The 26,207-nt window shown below is 44.8% G+C and overlaps 1 protein-coding gene across 2 annotated transcripts; it reads right to left on the bottom strand.

Annotated features, from left to right (window-relative positions):
* Positions 1-1,270: 1,270 nt before the first annotated feature.
* LOC134947857 (cytochrome P450 2B1-like) lies at positions 1,271-22,644 on the bottom strand. Of its 2 annotated transcripts, none has more exons than XM_063935704.1 (9): positions 22,444-22,644; positions 18,821-18,983; positions 16,656-16,805; positions 10,333-10,493; positions 8,350-8,526; positions 8,093-8,234; positions 4,707-4,894; positions 2,812-2,953; positions 1,271-1,566 (listed from the first exon to the last, which is right to left on the bottom strand). In XM_063935704.1, the coding sequence occupies exons 1-9, from the start codon at positions 22,621-22,623 to the stop codon at positions 1,385-1,387; spliced, it is 1,485 nt and encodes a 494-aa protein (XP_063791774.1). In that variant the 5' UTR covers positions 22,624-22,644; the 3' UTR covers positions 1,271-1,384. The 2 variants fall into 2 exon arrangements, with proteins under 2 accessions (XP_063791774.1, XP_063791775.1); XM_063935705.1 differs by lacking the exon at positions 22,444-22,644 and adding an exon at positions 21,613-21,745.
* Positions 22,645-26,207: the final 3,563 nt, after the last annotated feature.

Raw genomic sequence — 26,207 nt, forward strand, 5'->3', positions numbered from 1 at the left:
TAGGCTGTGTGTGTGTGGGGGGGGGGGGGGGTTAGGCTGGCAGAAGGGTTAGAGAGGGTTAGTGGGGTATGGTGAGCTAGACTGACCATATTATCCCTTTAACCTGGGACACTCATGAATTACGCAGGTTCTGTGGCTGCTTAAAACCAGGTGAAATGCAGACTTGTAGTCAGCCAGCCCCAGAACCTGTGTAATCCATGAGTGTCCCAGGTTAAAGGAATAATATGGTCAGCCTAGGTAAGCATACTTACCCGACCCCTGTTGGGATTCTCAGCATCGGAATGCCGGTGTTGGTCTTATGACCACTGTCACCACAACCCCCGATAATTCGTATCACACCCCCTAAATCATATGGCTTCCCACACAACTCCCCGGATACACTGAGTTGTGCCAACACAGCATATTGGTATAAGGAATAAAAATAAGACTCGGCAAAAAAGTAACCACATTAGTAAAGTGATTTGTGTTTAACTATATCACATCCTTTGTTGTAAATATAGTTAACCACAATTCTGAAACTCGCTAAATTCATCAGGCTTCCCACACTGCTCCCTGAATCAACAGAGCGTGTGTTTATAATACGTGATGTGAATCAGTGCTCAGACTAGCAGGATAGCCCGTGTTCTGACTACATTGACTAAATATACAAAGTCATACATATTTTCTACAGCATATTAAACACAGTGAGCCAAAATCCAATGTCTATTTCGCTGTGTAAGCTGCAGTATATCAAGAATCCTTGGTGCCACACACCTCTAAGTAAAGTTAAAGGATGGTTCCATCTAGAGTATGCCACTAGATGTGAAACATTTAGTTTACAAGTCTTGACAGTGGGCCTTACTCAGGTTTGTTAGCAAACCAAAAAAGCAAGCAAATGGGTAAAACCATGTTGTATTGCAGGTGGGGCAGATGTAACAAGTGGAGAGAGAGTTAGATTTGGGTGGGGTGTGTTCACACTGAAATCTAAATTGCAGTGTAAAAATAAAGCTGTCTAACATTTGGAGACCCCATGCAAAAGCAGCCAGTATTACCCTGCACAGAGAAAATATAAATGTATTTCCTCTGCTTGCATTGCAAAATGGTTTGTTCCAGATACACACTTACAGTACATGTTTTTTCTGCCTTGCTTCAAAACCCAATTCAGTCCCATTGTGTTCTGAATTACATTTACAGTGCTATGAAGCCAATAGAAAGCTACTGTTCTTTTTTTTTATCAAAGTTTAAGATATGAGGCCTATCTGTTGTGATAGAAAAAAAGCCCATCATCGTATTGACTTTTAAAACATTTTATTTCTGAAAATATTCCATTAACATATAATGTACATTTCATTATTTTATTAGTAGGGACCAAAGTCTTAAATATTTTATTGTCCATCTTTAATAATCAACGTGGTTCCACATACATTTGATATGTCCTGACTACCACACCATTTTTTCCTGGCTCAGGTGTTATTTCAAGATCCTCTGGAGCTTTATTTGATTTCAGTTTCAATTTTTGCAAAATGGTGGTCAGAAAAATGAAGAGCTCCATGCGAGCCAGACCTTCGCCCATACAGCTTCTCTTCCCTGTGGATAATAAAACAGTTATTGTTCACTCTAGCCTGGTATAAGGGTTAAACATATAAACTGAAAAACAAACTGATCATCCAACTACATGAAGCTGCTGCAGTTTCCTATACACATTATAGGAGTTGGTAAGCACAATGCAACACAATCCAGTGCACTTAACTTAAGGTGCCATGCTCTACATTGTATGGTCAGTGTAAAATAAACTTAATCCATCTGTACTGTAGGAATCCAGGGGGTAATTCAGATCACTGTAGCGGCAGCAATTGCAGTCTGAATTACTATGCGCAGTGTGCAGTGCACAGGCGCAGCGGGCGCACTTCGCATGTGCAGCCAGTGAGATGCACAGGTCACCATTCCCAATTGTAGTCCACGTGGATAGTAAAGTATGAAAAAGTAAAAAGAATGAAAAGAATAAATGTGAAAACTCATGTCGACCTTTTGTCATGTCGACCTAGAGTCTCTGTCGACCTAGAAACCGCGTCAACCTACTTACTGTCGACCAATATTGGTCGATCTAGACAGTGTTGGCCTACTTACTGTCTACCTAAAGACCGGATCCCATTTTAACCACCGTACTATGGGTCTGATTCATATTTGTAAGTAAAGCAAAAAAAAAAAGCAAGCAACTAGGCAAAACCATGTTGCAATGCAGGTGGGGCAGATGTAACATGTGCGGAGAGAGTTAGATTTGGGTGGAGTGTTTAAACTGGAATCTAAATTGCAGCGTAAAAATAAAGCTGTCCAGTATTTGTAGGATACATGTAAAAGCAGCCAGTATTTTATTTACCATACACAGAAAAAATAGAATCCACCCAAATCTAAATCTTTCTGCACATGTTACTTCTGCCCCACCTGCAGTGCAACATGGTTTTGCCCGGATGTTTGCTTTTTGGGTTTACTTACAAACATAAATCAGGCCCTATGCGTCAGTCTGATTATTGTAGAGGTTACGTACAATTATGTTATCAGGTTTATCATTATGATGTCTGAAGCCAAATCATCTTGAGCCATTAAAGCGTCTGAGATGCCATGGCAACAGTCTTCCAACACAATGGTATACAGTCTCTATTTTACATAATACCCTGACACTGTATACAGTTCCATCATCCACTGTTAAAAGTAATGGGACATGTATAATCTCGCAAAGAAATTAAAACAAATGTAAGCATTTAGCAATATAATATCATATTGTTCTAATAAAATTATATATATATATATATATATATATATATATATACATACCAATGGAGAAAGGGAGAAAGCTTTCAATATTCTTGACACATCCGTTTTCATCCAGAAAGTGTCCAGGATCAAATTTTTCCGGGTTTTCAAAATATTTTTGGTCCTTTAGGATACATGTCAGCAGTGGAGAAACTATTGCATTCTGAAACATAAATGGAACACAGACATTTGTCACCAAGTGAATGATGCAACTAGACTCAATACACCAAGCAGCTCAAAACACCATGGCAAGTGTTCTACGGTATGCCAAGTGGTGTAACGTAGTGTCTTTTTCTTAAAATCTGCATCATATTCACCTTACAGAGGCAGCATATCACTAATCAATATGTAATAAAGACAATGGGCTCACTGGGCTATGACTATGGGGTCTATTTACTAAGCCTTGAGGGTAAATGTAATAGAATGCGAGTTGCCGGACTTTAAGCTAGAATGCCTATGGGGTCTATTCACTAAACCTTGGACGGAAAAATGGTAATTTTGCAAACACACCCTGTAGAATGGCAGTCAGGAGCTGATTGGCTGGGACTTTATCTCTGTCAAATTTATCTCTGTCCAAGGCTTAGTAAATAGACCCCTATATTTTTAAAGCAGCAATCATTTACAAGGCAAAAGCAGCCTGGTTTGCCTTGTACTGTAAATGATTACTGCTTTCATATTACAGGCAATCTCGTCCAGCAACTCGCACCCTATTACATTTATCCCTTGAAGTGAGATAAAGTACCAACCAATCAGTTCCTAACTGCCACGTTATAGGCTGGATTTGGAAAATGACAGTTAGGAGCTGGATGGTTGGTACTTTATCTCTCTCCACTTTATCTCTCTCGAAAGCTTAGTACATAGACACCTATAACTGCACAGCAATTCATTTTAAATTTGTACACAGTCACAGATGAACCACAATGGAAGTTGGCTTGGGAGAAAAAAACAACAACAGCGGCCACTGCATAGAAGCACTTTGTATACAGATTCGGACTCATTCGCAAACAGATTTACTAGTATTGTCAAATGAATCAGTGCAGTCTAGTGTAGCAGTTTTGTCATATCCTGTGTGACTAAGATGCACATTTGAGTGAAAAAGACACTCAGCACAAGCCAAGACATACACGAGGAGGACACATCTGTATTATCCAATAGTGTAATAATTACACCAAGTCATACAAGAGGAGGACACATCTGTATTATCCAATGGTGTCATGTTATTTAGACCATTTGTTTTAACTACAATCTCATTGCCGGTTACCCACTGTTTGAGTTGTAGCTTTCGTGCAAAACTAAAAAATGTTGGTGCAACATCCAACAGTTTAAAAGAATGTGGTCATGCATGCAGGGGCGTTTTAAGAGAGAAGGGGACCGGCGTGCAGCCTCTGTTGCGGGCCCCCTCCTCTCTGCCAGCTATTAGACTCTGGCATACTGCCACAGTCTACTGCGCATGCACAGGTCTCCGGGAACATGGTGCCTGCACCTTGTTCCCGGGGACATCTCCAGTGCGCATGTGCATTTTCCAAGTGGATTGTGTCCGCACTCCAGGGTGACCTGCAGTAAATGCGACTGCCTCTGACTTATTGACAGGCAGAGACGCTCATGGGGAGGGAAGGGGGCGGCAAACGCCCCGTGTCCAAGGTGGAGATGAAGCGTTGCCGAGGTGGCAGCAGGAAAATGGGGGCGTGGCGTCACAAATGGGGGGCATGGCGTGGGTGGTATCAGTGCGGCAGCGTGATGTCACATGCAGCCATTCAGATCAAAAAGATGGCAGGAGGTGTGGATTCAGTGGTTAGTATGCTGGTGGCCTTGCCATGCGATGGGCGAACCCCAGCATGCGAGGCAAAGGATTGCAAATTCTGCTAAAATGCAGAATTTGCAATCTTTACTGAATAGGGTCCTAAGTCACTGCTGACCTTAGGGATGTTGTATCCTCTGAAAACTGTATCTTCGCTGGCTGCATGTGGAACGCCCATGGGCACTATGTCAGCAACCCTCTGTATTTCATGAATCGCAGCATCTGTATATGGCATCTTAATATGATCCTCCAATGAGGGACATCGACTCTGTCCAATCACATTATCAATCTCTTCCTGCATCTTCTCTGAAAGTAAATAGACATTGAGTTTATTAAAATGGATGATTTATAGCAATTGGTTTCATCAGGGAACAGTCATGCATTGAGAATTTTCCAACATTACTTAAAGGCAGCCAACATTTGCACTAGATTTCCAGGGAACAACAGGCTGTTAACAAATATCCATAAAGTTAAAAAAATGGAAGCAAATATCTAATTGGCTGAATTTAAGAGGCATTACAGGTTGAGTATCCCTTGTCCAAAATGCTTGGGACCAGAGGTATTTTGGATATCGGATTTTTCCGTATTTTGGAATAATTGCATTCCATAATGAGATATCATGGCAATGGGACCTAAATCTAAGTACAGAATGCATTTATGTTGCATATACACCTTATACACACAGCCTGAAGGTAATTTTAGCCAAGATTTTTTTATAACTTTGTGCATTAAACAAAGTGTGTCTACATTCACACAATTCATTTATGTTTCATATACACCTTATACACACAGCCTGAAGGTCATTTAATACAATATTTTAATAACTTTGTGTATTAAACAAAGTTTGTGTACATTGAGTCATCAAAAAACAAAGGTTTCACTATTTCACTCTCACTCAAAAAAGTCCGTATTTCGGAATATTCCGTATTTCGGAATATTTGGATATGGGATACTCAACCTGTATTTATTAAATTAGCATTTTTCAGTCAAGTGAACATGGACCTCAAAATGTGCTGGTGCACATACAGTAAACAAGCATTTTGCAGTCCAGCTGAGTCCATCAATTACTTGTTAATACAGTATACTGTAGTTCTTTGCAGGAGTAATTTGTTAATAGATTCATAGACCCGGTTCTATCAGATGTACAGTGCATCCGGAAATTATTTACAGTGCTTCACTTTTTCCAAATTTTGTTATGTTACAGCCTTATTCCAAAATGGAATAAATAATTTTTTCCCTGTAAATTCTACACACAATACCCCATAATGAGAACGTGAGAAAAGTTTTTTTTTCAGGTTTATGCAAATTTATTAAAAAGAAAAAAATAAGAAATCACATCTACATAATAAGTATTCACAGCCTGTGCCATGAAGCTCAAAATTGAGCTCAGGTGCATCCTGTTTCCACTAATCGTCCTTGAGATGTTCCTACAGCTTAATTGGAGTCCACCTGTGGTAAATTCAGTTGATTGGACATGATTTGAAAGGCACACACGTGACTATATAAGATCCCACACTTGACAGTGCTTGTCTGAGCACAAACCAAGCATGAAGTCAAAGCAATTGTCTGTAGACCTTTAAGACAGGATTGTCTCAAGGCACAAATCTTGGGAAGGGTACAGAAAAATATCTGTTGCTTTGAAGGTCCCAAAGAGCACAGTGGCCTCAATCATCCATAAATGGAAGAAGTTCGGAACAACCAGGACTCTTCCTAGAGCTGGCCGGCCGTCTAAACTGAGTGATCGGAGAACGGCTCTAGTCGGGGAGGTGACCAAGAACCCGATGGTCACTCTGTCAGAGCTACAGCATTCCTCTGTGGAGAGAGGAGAACCTTCCAGAAGGACAACCATCTCTGTAGCAATCCACCAATCAGGCCTGTATGGTAGAATGGCCAGACAGAAGCCACTCATTAGAAAAAAAAGCACATGGCAGCCCACCTGGAGTTTGCCAAAATGCACCTGAAAGACTCTCAGACCATGAGAAACAAAATTATCTGGTCTGATGAGACAAAGATTGAACTCTTTGGCATGAATGCCAGGTGTCATATTTGGAGGAAACCAGGCACCGCTCATCACTTAAATCCTACATATTAAATGGGGAAATTCTAGGGGTAACAGTTTTGGAAAAAGATTTGGGGGTACTCATTGATAATAAGCTTAATAACCGTATACAATGTCAAAGCGCAGTACAGAAGGCAAGTAAGGTGTTAGCGTGCATAAAACGAGGAATTGAGACAAGGGACGAGGATGTAATTCTGCTGCTGTACAAATCATTGGTACGTCCGCACCTGGAATATTGTGTTCAGTTTTGGGCACCATTGCATAAAAAAGATATCGGTGAACTCGAAAGGGTTCAAAGGCGAGCTACTAAATTGATTAAAGGGCTAGAGGGACTGGATTATGAGGAAAGGCTTACTAGGTTGAACATGTATTTACTGGAAAACAGGCGTCTAAGAGGAGACATTATTAATGTCTTCAAATATGTAAAGGAGCACTACAAAGAGTAATCAGAGGAATTATTTATTAAAAGAACTCTGTTTAGGACACGTGGGCACAGAGGCTGGAGGAGAGAAAATTCTGTACGCAACGGAGTAAAGGGTTCTTCACTGTTAGGGCAATAAGGATTTGGAATTCCTTGCCAGGGAAGGTGGTAATGGTGGACTCTGTAAATGCATTTAAAAGGGGATTGGATGAATTTCTGATTGAAAAGGATATCCAAGGTTACGACATTTAAAATATTCACGTTGTTAATCTGGGTGTAACATGATTTGTAGTTGTTAACTAGTCATAAAAGATACTTCAGCAGGTAGAGTAAAATCAACTCAACTTAATACAAAATACAGGTTGAACGCGATGGCCATTTTGCCTCTTTTCAACCTCAATTACTATGTTACTATGTTACTATGTTAATACCATCCCTACAGTGAAGCATGGAGGTGACAGCATCATGCTGTGGGGATGTTTTTCAGCGGCAGGAACTGGGATACTAGTCAGGATAGAGGGAAAGATGAATGCAGCAATGTGCTGAGACATCCTGGATGAAAACCTGCTCCAGAGCGCTCTTGACCTCAGACTGGGGCAATGGTTCATCTTTCAGCAGGACAAAAACCCTAAGCACACAGCCAAGATATGAAAGGAATGGCTTCAGGACATCTCTGTGAATTGAATGTCCTTGAGTGGCCCAGCCAGAGCCAATTTGAGGCTGTAATTGCTGCCAAAGGTGCATCAACAAACTATTGAGCAAAGCCTGTGAATATTTATGTACATGTGATTTCTTAGTTTTTTAATTTATAATAAAATTGAAAAAAGCTCAAACTTTTTTCACGTTGTCATTATGGGGTATTGTGTCTAGAATTTGGGGGGGAAAAATTAATTTATTCCATTTTGGAATAAGGCTGTAACATATAAGAATGTGGACAAAGTGAAGCGCTGTAAATACTTTCTGGATGCACTGTATTTGCTGAAACCTTATTTTTACAAAATAATATTCTTATAAACTTGCTTACCTGCCACATTGGGGTATTTCAACAGGATGAGGAGGGCACTTTTCAGGGTTGTGCTGGTGGTTTCACTTCCAGCAGTGAAGAGATCCATTACTGTTCCAAACAAATTCTCAAAGTGGAATTCAGTTTTTGGGTTGTCCTTCTCCTGCAGATATGGGTAGGTCATACGTTGAGTTGTTGCAATAGAACATTAGTTACTTCCATACATCTTAAGGTCTAACATATGAAGTGCTGGGATACTATGGATTATAAGATGTTACCTCGTCCATCTTTATCAGGAAGCTGTCAATGAAGTCCCGTGGGCAGTTCACATCAATTGTCCTCTTGTGGTTTTCTACAGACTCCCGGAAGAATTGTTTCAGTTTGTCAACGTTTCTAAAGGCCTTCTGATGAGGTCCTGGGATGTAGTAGGCTATTGTTGGAAATAAGTGTAGTAGCTGTAAATATAGAGACATTAGTTTTTCCTGGAGGAAAAGATTTACCAAACCATCAAACCATTCATCTATGAAATTTAGTCTATTGGGATTATTTACAAAGTGTTGGGTTGTATCCCAAAGTTTCCGATCGTGTTTATGCCCTATATTTAAAAGGTCAATGGTTTTATTAGCCTCTTCTTTCTAGTAAAAGCATTGCTCTTTTAAATATTGGGCATAAATAGACCCCTATGTGAGGATGGGAGAAATGGTATAAACTGCTTGGCTACTATAAATCCCAGTATAATATCATGTGATTAAGAATGATTAACAGTATGTGCCTGGTGCAGAGTGGCATGACCACTCTGAGATATTACTGGTCTGGTACCAGGGTGTACAGGCATGGCCTGTTGTGAATAATGCCCCAGAGTGGAATTAATGTGTGTGTGTGTGTGTGTGTGTGTGTGTGTGTGTGTGTGTGTGTGTGTGTGTGAGAGAGAGAGAGAGAACCCACTCTGCAAATGCCCACAAGGTGGGTGCCAGGCATATTCTGCCACTTCTGCCTGCCTGCACCTAGGGAGATGGAACAGGGGTGGGAAAGGGCAGGGCCATCTTTTCATATATGCTCAATGGGCAGATGCCCAAGGGCCCCAAAAGTATAAGAGCCCTTGTTTGATAGCTGAGGGTCCCCTTTTTCCAGGGGCACCAGATATTTTTTAAATCGGTCCTGGGGAGCCGGAGATTTCCGACTTCAAAGCAGTGGTCCCCATCCGAGTCTGTTAACTGCTCTTCCCAGCCAGATATCTAGGGTTCTGTTTAACTTAGAGTTTTTCTGAGGGTATACTGTAAAAGCTGGGACTCTCCCCTTTCAGATAACACTGGCAGCTTGTCAATATTATGCCCAGAAACAGAGATATCAGCCTTCCAGCAGCTGCTACCTGATCCAGCTCCATTTGCCCGGTATGCAGTTTTATATTTGCGTTGGTAGATTGCTCTAAATGCTGAACTTTGATCCCCAAGTCCCCAGTACTTACTGAAAGGTGGGACTCTCTCATTTTGTATTCCATTGAAAGCTAAGAAATCTATTTACAGGAACTGAATATATCTGCAGTCTAGCAAACTGCCCTCCCACCTTAAAATGATGAATATTAAGCTATCTACCAATCCTCTGCGTATTAAACCCCCCCTACCACCCTGGAAGTCATGTTCTGGAGCCACTTCATTCAGCCCAATGCCCCCTTCTACAGATTGGTGTTCTCCCTCCCACCCCATCTACCACCATTTGTGCAGTAAAGGAGTAATTAGCAGAAATTACTGCCCCAGGGCCTACTTGCTGAGCGGAAGATAGAACACCCCCTACCATCCACGGCACATCAAAGCTGCCACTGATAGCACCCCCCACCCCTAATGCTGGAGCATGGGTAGGGGCCCCAGTGCATTGCTTTGCCCAAGGGCCTACACTGCTATTAAGATAGCCATGAGAAAAGGTTTGCTTAAATAGGCTGAGTTGAGTAAAGGTCTGAGTACAAAAATATAACGTATGCAAACCAGCAGAAACATGCTTCATGTCTTTTATGAAGTGTTTCTTTTGAGTCTGCTATAGAGTAGGATAAAATACAGTACATGGCGATAAAGATATCCCAATGTAAACCAGGCACATATTGTACTGTATGCAGTGGAGGCAGTGCAGTGGAAGATGTGTATGGTTCTGCAAACTGATGTGTGTGTGCGGTGTTATGGTATTCATGTATTCACAGAAAACCAAAGTGACTTATACCAACAGCTCTATATCAACCCTTTATATGCTTTAAATCCCATGTGATTACTTACAATACCCCAAGCAGAGGCCAGGATAGTAAAGAGCTCCTGTAGTAAGGATAGAAGATTCATGAACTGTTTATCTTCATAGTCAAAGCGTTCTCCAAGCACTATGGAGCAGATGACGTTGGAAACAGCTAAACGCAGCAACTCAGTTGGATCAAACAATTTGTCTAGGAAGAATCACAGAGAAATACATCAGCACAGAAAGTAAAGGGCACATTATACAATATCACTATATATACTGATTCCATTTTTATTGGTATGGTATTGTAAGTTGCTGAAATTATTAGGGGGTCTTTTTGTCAATCAGTGATAGCCCTCCCATATGAAAATGGGGGTTTAGCAGTACTGCTTCCACCCATGTAACAAGAGGAACGTTGTGGAATAGCAGATTTCTCCTTTGATCCCTCCATTTTTACATTAAATTATTATGTTGTTATCTTTGGCCCACACATGGGTGCCACAATATTCACAATCTGAATACAAAAAAGCATATTCCAAAGCAGGGGTGTCAGAACATTTATAGGTTGGGGGGGGGGGCAAGATAGATTCTCATTTTGGCGCCCCTGGGGGTGGAGGCGATACTATGAGGATGAAAAGGAGACAGCACCACGGTGGGCAGGAGGCCACAATATGTAGATGGAGGCAGGGAGTCCCACTGACGGAGGTGCTGCGATGGGGAAAGGAGGAGCCTGGGACTGCAGCATTGCGCTGGCAAGCACCATTGTGTAGGTGAGGCTGGCCCCCGGGAGCAGGCAGGGACGGCAACAGAAATATTGGGGCCCAGTACACAGATATCTCTTGGCCCCCTTCCCCACCTCGACCCCATTCATCCCCATCCACTGCCACTACAATTCCCCTTAGGGGAGCAGGAGAGACAGGGGAGTGAGAGAGAAACAAAGAGTGTGTCGGCAAGAGAGAGAGTGTCAGGGAGAGAGAGTGTTAGGGAGAGCGAGCATACGCGCACGCAGGGGGGGTTCTGAGTACCTAAAAGCCCTCCTGGCCACCAATCATGGCATGTAGGGGGACTGATCTCTTGTGGTGGAGCTTGAGAGGTGAGAGCCTGGCGCATGGTAGTGGCGCAGTCTTCCGTATCTTCACTCCCTGCCACAGCACTGACTTCAGAGCAGCAAGGTGAGGTGTCCATGGCAGGGGAGTGTGGGCGCCGGTATTTAATACTGAATTAAGCTCTCCTTGACCAGCATGAGTGCAGGGACCGTGGCAGGGGGGGATAGTGAGGAATGATCATGGTGCCAGCCTGTTTACTGTCTATGTGGTGGTTGTGGTGCCTGTGTGCTATCAGTCCCTGGAGGGGAGGAAGGGGGTCTTGCTGCCGGTCTATGGAGGCCATATTATTATTATTTTTACACACATATATATAAATATATATATATACTGTAATATACTATATATATATATATATATATATATATTATGAGGCATTAGTATTAGCCAAAATTCACATTATAGCACACAGTATGAGCCGAAATTCACATTATAGCACACGGTAAGAGCCGAAATTCACATTATAGCACACGGTAAGAGCCAAAATTCACATTGTAGCCAATGGTATGAGCCGAAATTCACATTATAGCCAATGGTATGAGCCGAAATTCACATTATAGCACACTGTATGAGCCGAAATTCACATAATAGCATACGATATGAGCCGAAATTCACATTATGCCACACGGAATGAGACACAATTCAGGGAAAGTGACAGCAGGGATGTAGGTACAGGGAGAGGGGGGCCAGCATATCGGAGCCGGAATCCCGACCGCTGGCATACCGACAGCAGGGCGAATGCAAATGAGCCCCTTGTGGGCACGGTGGCGGGCTACGCTATCTATTCTCCCTCCAGGGGGGTCATGGACCCCCAAGAGGGAGAAAAGGCGTCGGTATGCCGGGTGTCGGGATTCCGGTATTGGTATACTGTGCGCAGGGATCCCAACAGCCGGCAATCTACAAACCACCCGGGAGATGGACAGGGAGAGTGACAGAGGGTCAGGGGGAGTGACATAGGGACAGGGAGAGTGACAGAGGGACAGGGGAGAGAGGGTTTGTGAAAGTGACAGCAGGGACAAAGGGAGAGAGAAAGGCAGCAGAGTAAAAATTACCTCTTGAGCAGTGGCGATGCGGAGGAGGCTGTGGTCTGCAGTGCGGTGGATGAGGAGGCTGTGGTCGGCACGGGGCGTTGGAGGCTGTGGGCGTTCGAGATGATGTGGAGGAGGAGGCTGTGGGAGTTGGCGTAGGTGCAGAGGAGACTGAGGGCAGCGGTGATGCAGCGGAGGAGGCAGAGGGCGGCGGTGATGCAGTGGAGGAGGCAGATGGCGGCTGCGGTGCAAAAGAGGAGGCGGCTGTGGTTGGCGACCTTTGGTGCGGTTCCTATGACCGCCACTACTATTTCGAATCTGCCACGGACCGGCAGCCAATCAGGAACGGCTGCGCGGCTGCTCTGATTGGCCGAGAGAGGTCTGTGACATGCGGAGGCGGGGATCTTCTGCAGTCAGTGCTCGAAGTGCCGGCCCATTTTGAACAATATGTATATATATATATATATATTTTTTTTTTTATATGACGTACATACTGTATAAGGATCCCCCCCTTACAAATCCTGCATTAGCCATTGTAGAGGGAGAGAGAGTGGGTCAGTGGGAGCGGGTGGAAGAGTCTCTTATCTGACTCAACCCAGTCCCAGCCACAGCAGGTCTGTAATGAAGGGAAGGCAGGCACGTCTCTGCATTAGGCCACGCCCCCTTTACCACCCGCGAATCGCAGCACTTCTCAGTGCCATGAGCCAGCCTTGGTAAGGGGAGGGGGTAAGAGGGCGGCGGGCAGCCCCGTTGAGCTGGGTCTGGGAGGAGGAGGGTCTGCACACAGCCGCATCCTGCTCAGTCCCTGCATGGAGGTTGTGATGTGCGGTCTTTCAGCTGACCGCACATCGCTCCTCCTGTATATCGACGGCGGCGCCTCTCCAATTTTGGGGGGGGGGGCGAGCTGCCCCCTTGCCCCCCCAGTTCCGACGCCTCTGTTCCAAAGCTTTATAGGAAATGGCTCTTCTGCAGATTCACAGTGGTTGGTTCTATACTGGAGTGGGAGAAGGGACCTTCTGACGTATCTAGGGGAGGAGACCCGTCACCAGGGGAGGAGCTGCGGCCGAACAAGGTACCCGAACAGTGGGCGACAGTTTTCATAGACCAACTCATGGACAGTCTGCTTTCATAAGCTGTGGCAGTACAGCACTCTATATTGCAGTGGTAAGTGGTGATACAGAATGTTAAGTACCACACCAAAAATGTGGGTCATTAATACGTAGACCCCTAGATATGAGAGATCATAGCTTCTTACTCTAAGGGGGACATTTACTAAGCAGTGATAAGAGTGGAGAAGTGAGCCAGTGAAGAAATGCCCATAGCAACCAATCAGCACTGAAGTAACATCTATAATTTGCATACTATAAAAATATACAGAGCTGCTGATTGGTTGATGGGGCAACTTCTCCACTGGCTCACTTCTCCGCTCTTATCATTGCTTAGTTAATGTCCCCCTAAGTACTGTAATAGAGAGTAGGGGATAATTAGTGAACTGCTTTGAAGAAATAAATAGATGATTTCCATGTAGTGGGGATGGTAATCAAAAGTTTCTGTACAGCTACGAAACACTTATGATCACACTTGATGCTGCAACAACAAGCTTATATTAGAATAGATTACAAGCCAGCTTGTGGATGATTCCAAGTGGAGTAGTATGGTATGCCGGCGCCGGGCTCCCGGCGGCCAGCATACAGGCGCCGAGATCCCGAACGCTGGCATACCAACAGCTGGGCGAGCACAAATAAGCCTCTTGCGGGCTCGCTGCACTCGCAACGCTGCGGGCACGGTGGCGCGCTATGCATACCACGCTATTTATTCTCCCTCCAGGGGGGTCGTGAACCCCCAAGAGGGAGAAAAGTTGTTGGTATGCCGGGTGTCGGTATTCCGGCGCCGATATACTGCACGCCGGGATCCCAACAGCCGGCAAACTGAATACCACCCGTGTAAAACATAGAGCACAGGCAATGACAATGTGCCTACAGCAGAATCAGTTATAAAGACAAAGGCTTGGGGTTAGAACTAGAGATGAATAGAGATGAATCGCCTAGAACCGAACCCACCCAAATATTGAGATCTGAGCCGGGAAACGAGTTCGGCTTGGGACTACCCTCCTTACTCGGATGCCAAAGCGAGGCCAAATGTCATCTTCCCGCTGTCGGGTTCTCTCTGCGCTCGCCACAGCTTCTATTGCTCTTTTGGTCGGCATGCCGACTGGCGGGATCTTCAGATGACGGGTTCACGACGTCGGTAGTGTGATTGGCGGCCTCCTGACCGCCGGTCACAAAAATGCCCCTCTTTTAGACAGACTCATTTCAAGATGCATCCAGCTCAAAAACAGAAGACTGTCCACCAGCCGTACTTCAGGCATAGCAAGTACTGTATGTATAAATATTCTACATGATTGTCTTCTGATAGCATAGAGATGTGTCTTGACAATGTAACAGTGGCCACACATCTAAAGATTATCCTTCCAACCAACTAAGTAGTTGGCCGGTTGGAACTAAAATCTGGTGATGTGGGATAGCAAATGACAATAGCCCATTTTCTGCCAAACTTTGGAAAATGGATAAAAATGGTCACTCAGACAAGTTTTCCATTAGTTTTCGGTGTATTGGAGCAAATGACCTATTAGCATTTGCTCCAATAATTTACCAGATTTTTGTTCCAACCAACCCAACTTGTTGGCTGGTTGGAAAGATAACCTTTAAATGTGTGGTCAGCTTTAGTAGTTAATGGTACAGTGGCCTTAAGCTGGGTACACTATGGATGATATATTGGCTGTTAGAATGAGTACCAGTATTCATTCTAATCAGTGAATTCCAGTCTGCAAGTACTATTAGCCATTCTATACAATTAACTACAGTATGCAAGTACTATTAGCCATTCTATACAATTAACTACAGTCTGCAAGTACCAGTGTTCATTCTACGCAGTGCACTTCAGTCTGTAAGTACTAGTATCCACAGAACTCTTCAGTTTGCAAGTACCATTATCCATTCTATACTGTGCACTTAATTCAGCAAGTAACAGATCATGTTCTATGATGTGTACTATTAAGCACAGTGGGCAAGTTGCAGCAATGGTAAAAAAAGAAAAAAACGCAGCCAAACATCAGAAAATGCAGTTTCCGGGGGTTTGGCTGCATTCCGCATATGCACTAAGCCTTGGAATACGTTAGATTTTGGGGCTTGGATGCGGTGGACACACCATCTTTAGATGGCGTTGTCTTATAGAAGCCCATAGGCCTATGGGCTTCTTTCACTTAACCCCTTCTGAGAGGGATTCAACCGGATCCCTCCCAGCTCCCCCTACGGCATGTGCGTCACTCAACGCATGCGCAGATATGACGCCGGATCACAAACCCAGAAGTCCTATCATCGCAGAGGACAGCTCTTATCGTAAGAGCCGTCCTTTGTGTTTTTTTAAATGCATACGGCGTTAGTAAATGCCGTTGTGCATGCGGATAGTGTCAGGATGCTTCGCAAGTAAAATGCGATGCTTGCTGCATCCTGCCCAGTGTGGTGCATTCCACTCCTCAATACTCTATTGCTGTAGTGAGTGGAGCACTGTATCCAGCACAGTGCTCCCTAGTTTGGCATATTGCCTGCAACCCTCAGTTCCTAACCAGACTATTCGCTGCAAACCCTTGGGTACTCAGTCACATCCCACACGAGGAAGAGTCTCATCAGGCACCCTAGCTGCCTGCACTCTCCTAACACCCAAGCCAACCCACCAGTTCACTCTAAAGCTGGTCAGGTAAGGACTGATCTTGGTTGGATTGAGCCCTGATCAACCAGATCATGGATTTATTCTGACACACGTTTGCTGGGGTCAGATTAGAGAAGATCATTTGGTTCAGAGTTTGGGGACTGAAGATGAGTAGTGGGGTCAAAAGATGACCGCACACTCAGACCAATAATGGTCACTTTACTATTGCCCTTTAATGACCTATTCCCCACCCCCCAAAATATTTTTTATTGTATTGCTTTTTTTTCCCCGTGTGGCTATATACCATTTTTGTACTGTGGTTTTAGGAATGTAGGGTTCTTTAGTCATTTGTACAACTTGTTTTTTTTAGATTTGGACAAATAAACATGTTTCTAAGACTAGTACATTCTAGTTCTACCAGTACTGTATGTTGTCAAACATACAAGAACTGAGCTGTGTCATTTCATTGGTGCAGTAGGTCTCACATTATTAAACTTAGAAGTGCACAATGGTAATAAGGATCTCACTGACCTCCATGTCTCCTGAAGTGTTCCACGAGAAAACGGCCCTCTTCCTGGATTCTCTCCCCAATGTCTCTCTTCCCCAATCCAAAATTTCTTAGGGTGGTGAGTGAGAAGCGACGTAACTGTTTCCAGCGCTCCCCATTGCTCAGTACAATTCCTTTGTATATATATATGCAAAAATAGGTTTATAAATGGGATACAACCAAAAGTAAAAAAGGTAGAAATAAATTTAATGAAGTATAAAATGCAATATTTTTCAGTGAGAGTTTGTGCTGCTATTTGTTTAGGCATCTCACATAACAAAGAGAATATAACAGATATAGGGGGACATTTACTAAGCAGTGATAAGAGCAGAGAAGTGAGCTAGTGGAGAAGTTGCCCATGGCAACCAATCAGCACTGAAGTAACATCTATAATTTGCATACTATAAATTTATACAGAGCTGCTGATTGGTTGATGAGGCAACTTCTCCACTGGCTCACTTCTCCGCTCTTATCACTGCTTAGTAAATGTCCCCCATAGGGCCTTATTCTGGTTTATTAACAAACTAAAAACAAAGCACACTATTGGGAAAAACCATGTTGCGCTGCAGGTGGGGCAGAGGTAACGTGCAGAGAGAGTTAGATTTGGGTGGGGTGTGTTCAAACTGAACTCTAAATTGCAGTGTAAAAATAAAGCAGCCGGTATTTCCTCTGCACAGAAACAATATAACCCACCCAAATCTACTTGCTCTGCACATGTTACCTCTGCCCCACCTGCAGTGCAACATGGTTTTACCCATTATTGTGCTTTTCTGGTTTGCTGACAAACCTTAATAACTGTCATAGGCGCAGATTTATCACGCCTTGTAGAGTGATAAAGTGCACTGTGATAAAGTACCAACCAACCAGCTCCTGACTGTCATGTTACAGGCTGTTTGAAAAATGACAGGAGCTGAATGGCTGGTACTTTATCAACTTGTAATTTATCAATCTCCAAGGCTTGGTAAATCTGGGCCTTACTGTACAATAATTGAATTGTTCGTATAGTGCTTGGGAATGTGGTGGTAGAATTTGAAAGGTGGAGCCTAGGAAGACTACCTCCCAGCCAGGGTTGGTTTAAGTGAGGATAGGGCCTGTCTGGCAGTGCTGTAGACTCTGCATTTGTGCCAAAGTCTACGCATACCCAGGTCTCTGGGACCATGGCACATGCACTTTGGTACTGGGTAACTCCTCTACTGCACATGTGCAAATCACCCCAAAAATGGCCAATTCACCACGTTCCTGTGATTTTTGCACGGCTAGGCTGGCAGCGAACATGTGACTCTGGACACCATAGAGAATTAAGTATAACTATACATGGGTGCAAGCTATATGGTGTGGGCTGTGGGTACAGGCTGTGCGGAGTGGGCTGCACACCCTACACCCATAAAAGATAGGCCATTGCCCACAGGATCAAACCTCAAATTGCTAAAATGACTTCTGTTACTATAACTAACAATGGGGAAAATATATCAAGCCTTCTAAAGAGTGGAGAAGTAGACATGTGTAGAAGTTGAACACAGCAATTAATCAGCTTATAGCTAGCATAAGTCTAGTACATTCCATTACAGGAAATCCAACATTGGCTCTCCAGCTGCTGAGGAACTACAGTTCAGCATGCCTTGCCACAGTTTACCAGGAACTAGGACAGTAGATTCCAAACTTTTTTGAATCACGGCACCCTAGAATTTCAGAATTTTTTTCACGGCACCCCTAGGCCAAAAATATCTTATTGAGAAATTTAGAAAGTAATATTACATTAAGTAGATTGCGTTTATATGTCATCCTTAGGGTCAGTTGTGTGGTGAGAGACAAGATTTGCTTCTGTTTGACCACATATTGTATGACTGGCAGCCACCAGCACAGGTTTTGCCTATTATATTGACCATGAAAATGTTTAATTGGTCCTGAACCACCAACCCAGGGCACCCCTGCAAGTGTCCCGAGGCACCCCTGGGAGCCACGGCACACAGTTTGGGAACCTCTGATCTAGGAGAAAACTATTGCAGGGCATGTTGCATTGTGCAGATCCGCAGCAGCTGCTCTATTAAATGATAAGTAGAATCTGATTAGTTGCTATGGGCAACTTCTTCACTTGTCCACTCTATAGGATTGATACTGTACATCTCTCCAAATACACAGTACAACTTACCATAATCTTTGAAAACTGCATGGGCAAAAAAAGTGTTTCCTCTTGCACTGAACACATCACTGTGGTCCACAAAGGCTTCCTTCACACTTTCATAATCAGCTAAGAGCACCATAGGGGCATTACCTATGTAAATGGTGAACACTGGTCCATACTGCTTTCTAAGCTGGAATGACACAAAAATGATTGTTACCTGGTAGTAGTGCAGAAAACAAAATACTCCAAGTATCATAGTAAATATAAAATAAAAATAGTTATTCATTTTATTATAGATTGTAACTGTCTACTAGTTTATCCTGACATCGTTACAAACTTTATAAAAGGTTAATTATGAAGACAAAATAAATGTTACTTTTGAGTATAATGTCGTGGCTTAAACAATGGGGCAGATGTATTAACCTGGAGAAGTCATAAGGAAGTGATAAACCAGTAATATGTGCAAGGAGATAAACGAACCAGCCAATCAGCTCCATTATGTAAATTAACAGTTAGAAGCTGATTGGCTGGTTCATTTATCACCTTGCACATATCACAGCAGCGATGCCTTTGCACTTCAAGAGTAGCTCCTGGCCAGCGCAGCCACTGCAGCCCGCCCCCCGTTCAGTCTGGCCACGCCTGCATTGGCCGGACCGCACCCACGAAATGGCTGCCAAATGCCACCATTCCGCCCCCTCCCACCCAGCGATCGCCTCTGCCTGTCAATCAGGCAGAGGCAATCCATCCCTGCTACGCCCTTCGCTGTCTGGCATGCACCGGCGCCTGCGCATGCGCAATAGGGACCCGTTCGCTCTGCTGCATTAAAACGCAGTGAGTGAATGGGTCAGAATGACCCCCAAAGTCACAAAGTTTTGTGACTTTGTTTACAATATACTTTTTTACTTTAAAAGTCCTTGAGTATTGTCCTATTTCTCTGTATTTGTACAGTATAATGATGCAATTTACCCCAGCCCAACTAGTGGCCACCTGCATCTCCCCTCTGAGAAGTGGTGGTGGTGGGGTTTGCAGGTCAGGTGGTGCTAAGCTGAAGCTTTGCCCAGGGTGCTGAGAGATCTTGCACTAGCCCTGATCCCGCCCAATAAGTTTGCTAACATTCCTAAATTAAGGAACAAATGATAATTAGTGGAAATTCAAATGACTTTCACATGGGGGGACATTTAAGGAAACTATTTACATAATCATTTGCAAAACTGCAGGCTGTGCTGGGACTGCACACTAGGAAATGTCAAATATCGGGATGTTTTACTGTACAACACATTAAAGCATCTCACAAGCATTGCCCTCTTCCCTCTTGTTTGCTTTTTTCACCGGTAAATGTACTTTCCCATGCTGTGTGTCTTACTCTTATACAAATGAAACAACTTGCAGTGGGAAATCTGCATTGATAACTTGCATTGATGAATTTGATATGCAACATTTTTTCGTCTGTGTTTCGTCTGAGTCTGTAAAAAGGAATCCAATGCGAGCGTTTGCAGCTTTTTCTCACGCTGAGTAAACCAATTCCTGAGCGGTTGCAGTCAGAGCCTATCATCTCTAGTACACTGTGAGGGGCTGCGATGCATATTGTAAAGAGAAATATGGTACGCTACTGCTCTAAGAGCATCTTAGTTGCACCAGGCATCTCATGCCATGAGGGCAGTATGGCTGATGTAATGGTTAGCATTTACTGCCTCACAGCACACTGAGGTCGTAGGTTCGATCCCACCATGGCGCTAACTGTGTGGAGCTTGTAAATTCTCCCCGTACTTATGTGGGTTTCCTCCGGGTACTCCGGTTTCCTCCCACAATCTAAAAATATACTGGTAGGTTAATTGGCTCCCAACAAAAATTAACCCTAGCATGTATGTGTCTGTGTGTACATGTTGTAGGAATAAAGATTGTAAGCTCCACTGGGGCAGGGACTGATGTGAATGGGCAAATACTCTCTGTAAAGTGCTGTGGAATATGTGTGCGCGCTATATAAATAACTGGTAATAAATAAATAATAAATATGGACAACCAGTAAGTGAGAATGGCTTCATATTATTAGTGTTAGTATAAATATTCACATCCGACCTGGAGGGTCATTCTGACCCGATCGCACGCTGCAGTTTATCGCAGCGGTGCGATCGGGTCAGAACTGCGCATCTGCCGGCGCCACAGTGCGCCAGCGCATGCCAGGCGGTCAAAGGCCGTCGCTGCAGTACGATCGCCTCTGCCTGATTGAAAGGCAGAGGAGGTCGCTGGGTGGGGTGGGACGAAACGGCAGCATTTGGCCGCCGTTTCGTGGGCACGGTCCGGCCAACGGGTCGCAGCAGCTGCGTGACGTCGCATGCAGCCGCTGTGGGCCGGGGAGCGACGAGTAGCTCCCGGCCAGCATGCTAAATCTGCGCTGGCCGGGAGCAACTCCTAAAGTGCAAAAGCATCGCCACTGTGCGATGCTTTTGCACCTCTGCGGGGGGGGGGGGGGCACTGACATGCGGGGCGGGATAGCCCTGTGCTGGGCGTCCCCTCGCATGTCTATGGACATGATCGTAGCCCTGCAAACTTTTGCAGGGCTACGATCAACTTGGAATGACCCCCCGATACGGAGTCAGTAACACTGTTTTTTCCAATATATCTGCACTACATCAACATTGTGATAGGTGAATAATTGACTCTGACGTGCACATATTATTTCTATTGTCATCTTTACACTTCAGTATGTGGTAAACAACAGTATCTTTGTAAAACCATTTGGCTCTGCTCAAATAGTTTTCATGTGTGGAATCAAACTAGTTACTGCTTATAAGACATTTGTAATAAAACATCATTCTTACCTGGCAACCGTGTTCTACATCACAGCCCCTAAGAAGCCTATCTCATTCTATTAGAAGTAGTTACTTATATATCAGTTCCTGTGTGAAAGTTTACAAATATACTGTAGTGCTGGTGGAAAAGTCACATACAAGGTTCCTTCTAACACTTCGCTATATTACTGTATACAGTATCTCACTACTGCACGAGCGCCAAGTCTCCACCCATTGAAGCTTATCTGAATAGTTCATGCTGCATCAGGAAAGGTCATGTTTCTGTTTCCTACACAACACTTTCTAGGTATATACACAAGGGATACATGCTGATACATTTCCCTATTGCAATTACAATTCCTTAAATGTAGGACCTTGTTGGTTGAAGTAGAAATATAGTTTTTTACATAATATATACATTATTACTGTCATTAATTTACAGTGTGGCATCAATATACAGTATAAATACAGTACAACACATAACATTATTATGGTGGGTCAGCTCTAAGTATATGAAGGCATCCTCATACATCTAGCCTTTATACACCATGCAGCGCCAGAGGCCTGGCGTGAGTAATCTGCAAGGTTCCATGAAACTCTGCTAACGTTGTGTTTATTTTTGTTGCTAAAAATGCATCGTAGTCGCAACTCAATGCGACTAGGATACACAAGGAGACTGTGCTGATTTATTTGTTCTATGACACTTGCATATTGTGCATGACTGAGTTTGTATATGTGCAGTACAAGTCATTACCTGCCGGCTGACTGCTGCTCATCCTCTTAGCGCTACACAGCCCTACTCTAGTCCCAAAAAAGCACTTTATAAGTTATTATTGTCTGAGAGAACAGACCAGTACTCACCTTCACCAAAGACTGGGGCATTTCAATAGTGCTCACATGAAGAACAGTACCTAGAGCTGGCAATGTGGGTGGTCCAGGGGGCAAATTCTTACTTCTCAGTTTACTCCTCCATGTGTAGAAGTACAGGACAAGGCTGACACACACTGTCAGGATAAGGGTCCCTGTTAGACCTATCTCCATCTTCAGTAATCTATAATAACAGTCTGAATACAGGAAGCGCTCAGCCTAACATGCTGAATGCAGGAAGCTTTATATATACACTCAGAGTAACAGCTACAGTCATATGAGATATTATCTGCAACCTATTGTTTGTATTCATGTAAGTCCAATGTGCAAAACTTGTAGCGTATGCATGAGACAGAATGACATCAGTGTGATTGGCTGATCTTTCTTTACACTGGTTTATGAGCGGTAATATGAAGCTGCAGGTTATATTACTTTATATGGTGTGTTTCTCAAAGGAAAGGTAAGGTTCCAAATCTATCCATTTAAGGAGTATTTCCCTATTAGGTGTGCAGAACATGCACAAACACAGACACGTTACAGCTATGACCTTATGTGGACTGATTTACACACAAACTTACAGTACAGATCAAATAAATGATCCAAGTAGTTTTGACATTCTAATGGCTAAATTTACTAAACAACGACTTGAAATCCCAGAAGTTTTGCAGAAGTTTACCAGCAGGATTAGATCCCCCATATTTACTATACTCAAACCCACCACAAAACTGCTTGGAAACCACACTTTAGATTAGAACAGAACATTGAATAACCATCAGGTTTTCAACTTTTTTCTCATTAGAAGTATTCGTAGTGATGAGCGGATTCGGTTTTACTCGGTTTTACTCGGTTCTCAAAAACGAATCTTATTGGCTCACTGATGTCACGTGTTTTGGATAGCCAATAAGATTCTGTTTTGAGAACCGAGTAAAACCGAGTAAAACCGAATCCGCTCATCACTACGAATACTTCTAATGAGAAAAAACTAGTGATGAGCGGATTCGGTTTTACTCGGTTTTACTCGGTTCTCAAAACGGCATCTTATTGGCTCACTGATGTCACGTGTTTTGGATAGCCAATAAGATTCTGTTTTGAGAACCGAGTAAAACCGAGTAAAACCGAATCCGCTCCCCACACTACAGTATGTGGCAGCTTTATAAGCCAAAACAAAATTGTCAGCCAACCCACCCAAATAAGTGGGTTGCCTGAGGGAGCATGTTTGTAGAAAGGCCTGCACACATCCTTAGGTTCTGTGTCAGCTTTTTGTGACAAAACTTGTAAAAGTTTGCAGAAAAGAAAGAGGTGTGGGGATCCCCTGTAAATTGATAACCAGCTGTAGGGATTTGGTATATTTGTCGACATTCATTATGCATTAAAAACGCAAACAATGTCCACACAGTGCTGTCAAAAGCTGCTGGTATAGGGGTGTCAATCCCTAAAGTGGTACGAGCAAGTAAAAAAATAGAATTACCAGCGTGGTCGCTAATATTTTAAACTTAATATAAAAAGGATTCACAGAACAAGGCTGCCCAGCATGCAAATGGTCACCCAGTGATGCTATCACAACTGAATTGCGATTGCATCGCTGACCCCGCAAAACAAGGGTAGCCCCCTCCCTGCACAGCCTAGCCATGTTTTGCATCACAGCAGCCACGTGTAACATCACGCTGCTGCCCCGAAAATAGCCCCGCCCTAATTTTTACAACCACACCCCCACAATCCCGTGTCGCCGCCCCTATCTGCCCACCCAGTGAATGCCTCTGCCTCCAGTCAATCAGGCGCAGGCGTTCACATCAATGCAATGCAATCATACTGGTCAGCCCGAGCACAGTACAGAACGGTCCCTACACATGCGCACCGGCCCAAAAATTGCCCAGATGCTATTGCATCGCACCAGCGATGCATGCTGAATAGGGGCCAAAGTGCACAAATCTATTAATACATAAAAATATATATAAAATCCAATCCAATCAACATTGACTCATTTATGCATGTCACTACACTGGATTTTGAATTCGCACCTATTAAATGAACCCATACTCCATAAAGTTCCATATTAAGCAGTGGGATATTTCCGTACATGTGGAGGCAGTCCTTAACAGTCTTTTTAATACTGGTTTTTAAAGTATCAGGCTGTAGAATTATCCACAGAATATCCAAGTAACGGTAGCTGTCAGGATGCATGGAGAAACTAGTTCAGTCCACAGGTTATTAGGGGTGGTATTCAGTATACCGGTTGTTGGGATCGTGGCGCACAGTATACCGGCGCTGGAATCCCGACAACCGGCATACCGACACCTTTTCTCCCTCTTGGGGGTCCACGACCCCCCTGGAGGTAGAATAGATAGCGTGATGTGTGTATCGCGCCACCGTGCCCGCAGCATGGCGAGCGCAGCATGGCAAGCGCAGCAAACCCACAAGGGGCTCATTTGCACTCGCTCCGCTGTTGGCAAGCTGGCGGTTGGGATCCCGATGCCGGTATGCTGGCCGCCGGGGACCCGGCCGATGGCAACTCATATCACACCCGTTGTTAGTGCCAATATGGTCCAAGACAAATGGGTCGGTGGAAAACGTGACTGGAGTCAAAATGATCTCCTCTCTCGGTAAAGATCGCCCACCTTCCTCAGCCTACTGTATATCTCCTATATATTTGCCTTGTGACTCTGTGCCTGGCCCTCTAACGCTGGGTGGAGTCACAGGGCTGGGTGGAGTTAGCAGCTCCTGCCCTGTCCCAGCACACCACTAGCAGTAACGGGAGCTGCAGCCACTGAATGCGGACACCATCCCCACACAGAAGCCACCAGGGGACGGACCCACCACAGTGCCAGGTAACCATGCAACCCTCCCTTGGCACCTACACCCCAATGCCACCCGCACCACACCCCCCCAAACCCCCCTCCACCAGCTCCCATATGCAGCCACTGACGGCCCACACCCCCAGACTCGCCGCATTACATGGCCAGCACACACACCCGCTAACCCAACAGCACCTATCCCACCCGCCGCACAAGCCCAGCATCTCCCAGACTCTCACAGCCATCCGCGGCACGGACACGGTGGCCGGGCCCCACCGGCTGCAACACGGCCGACCAGACAGCCGCAGCCAGCACCACCCCTCCCGCCCTCCGCACCAGCTCCCGCATTGTAGCCGCGCCTGGGACCCACTGTCCCGCCAGTTACGGCGCAGCATCATCCGCGCTTGGCTGCTGCCTCCACACCCGTCCCTCCTAATGTGTATGGCGGCAATACACATTAGGAGGGACGGGTGGCGCAGGGGACGGCTTCAAAGGCCTCCCTGTGCTGCGTACAGACACCCACCGCCTCCTCCGCACACTTAAGACAACGCTGCCTCCCACCATCCCCAGAGACCCGGACTGCACACCACAATGACTGGGCTGCCGGCTGCACAAGCCTGAGATGGGGAACAGCGTGCCTGGTACTGTGGTCGCTGCACCAACTTCACAGGTGAGAGTTCACAGGCAGCACCGCGTCTCTGCATCCCCTCCCTGCCGCCCCCCGCATCTCTGCATCCCCTCCCTGCTGCCCCGCGTCTCTGCATCCCCTCCCTGCCGCCCCCCGCGTCTCTGCGTCCCCTCCCTGCTGCCCGCATCTCTGCGTTCCCTCCCTGCCGCCCCCCGCGTCTCTGCATCCCCTCCCTGCCTCCCCACGTCTCTGCATCCCCTCCCTGCTGCCCCGCGTCTCTGCATCCCCTCCCTGCGTCTCTACGTCCCCCACGTCTCTGCATCCCCGCGTCTCTGCAT

Source organism: Pseudophryne corroboree, chromosome 8, assembly GCF_028390025.1.
Source record: "Pseudophryne corroboree isolate aPseCor3 chromosome 8, aPseCor3.hap2, whole genome shotgun sequence".
NCBI lineage: Eukaryota > Metazoa > Chordata > Amphibia > Anura > Myobatrachidae > Pseudophryne > Pseudophryne corroboree.

Excerpts from the sequence above, each read along its gene's own strand:
- LOC134947857 (XM_063935704.1), bottom strand. The coding sequence starts at position 22,623 with ATGGAGATAGGTCTAACAGGGACCCTTATCCTGACAGTGTGTGTCAGC. Across the intron at positions 10,494-16,655 it reads ACACTTCAGGAGACATGGAG|ACAAATTGTTTGATCCAACT; the intron begins GTCAGTGAGATC and ends GATTCTTCCTAG. Across the intron at positions 1,567-2,811 it reads CTTTCTCCCTTTCTCCATTG|GGAAGAGAAGCTGTATGGGC; the intron begins GTATGTATATAT and ends TATTATCCACAG.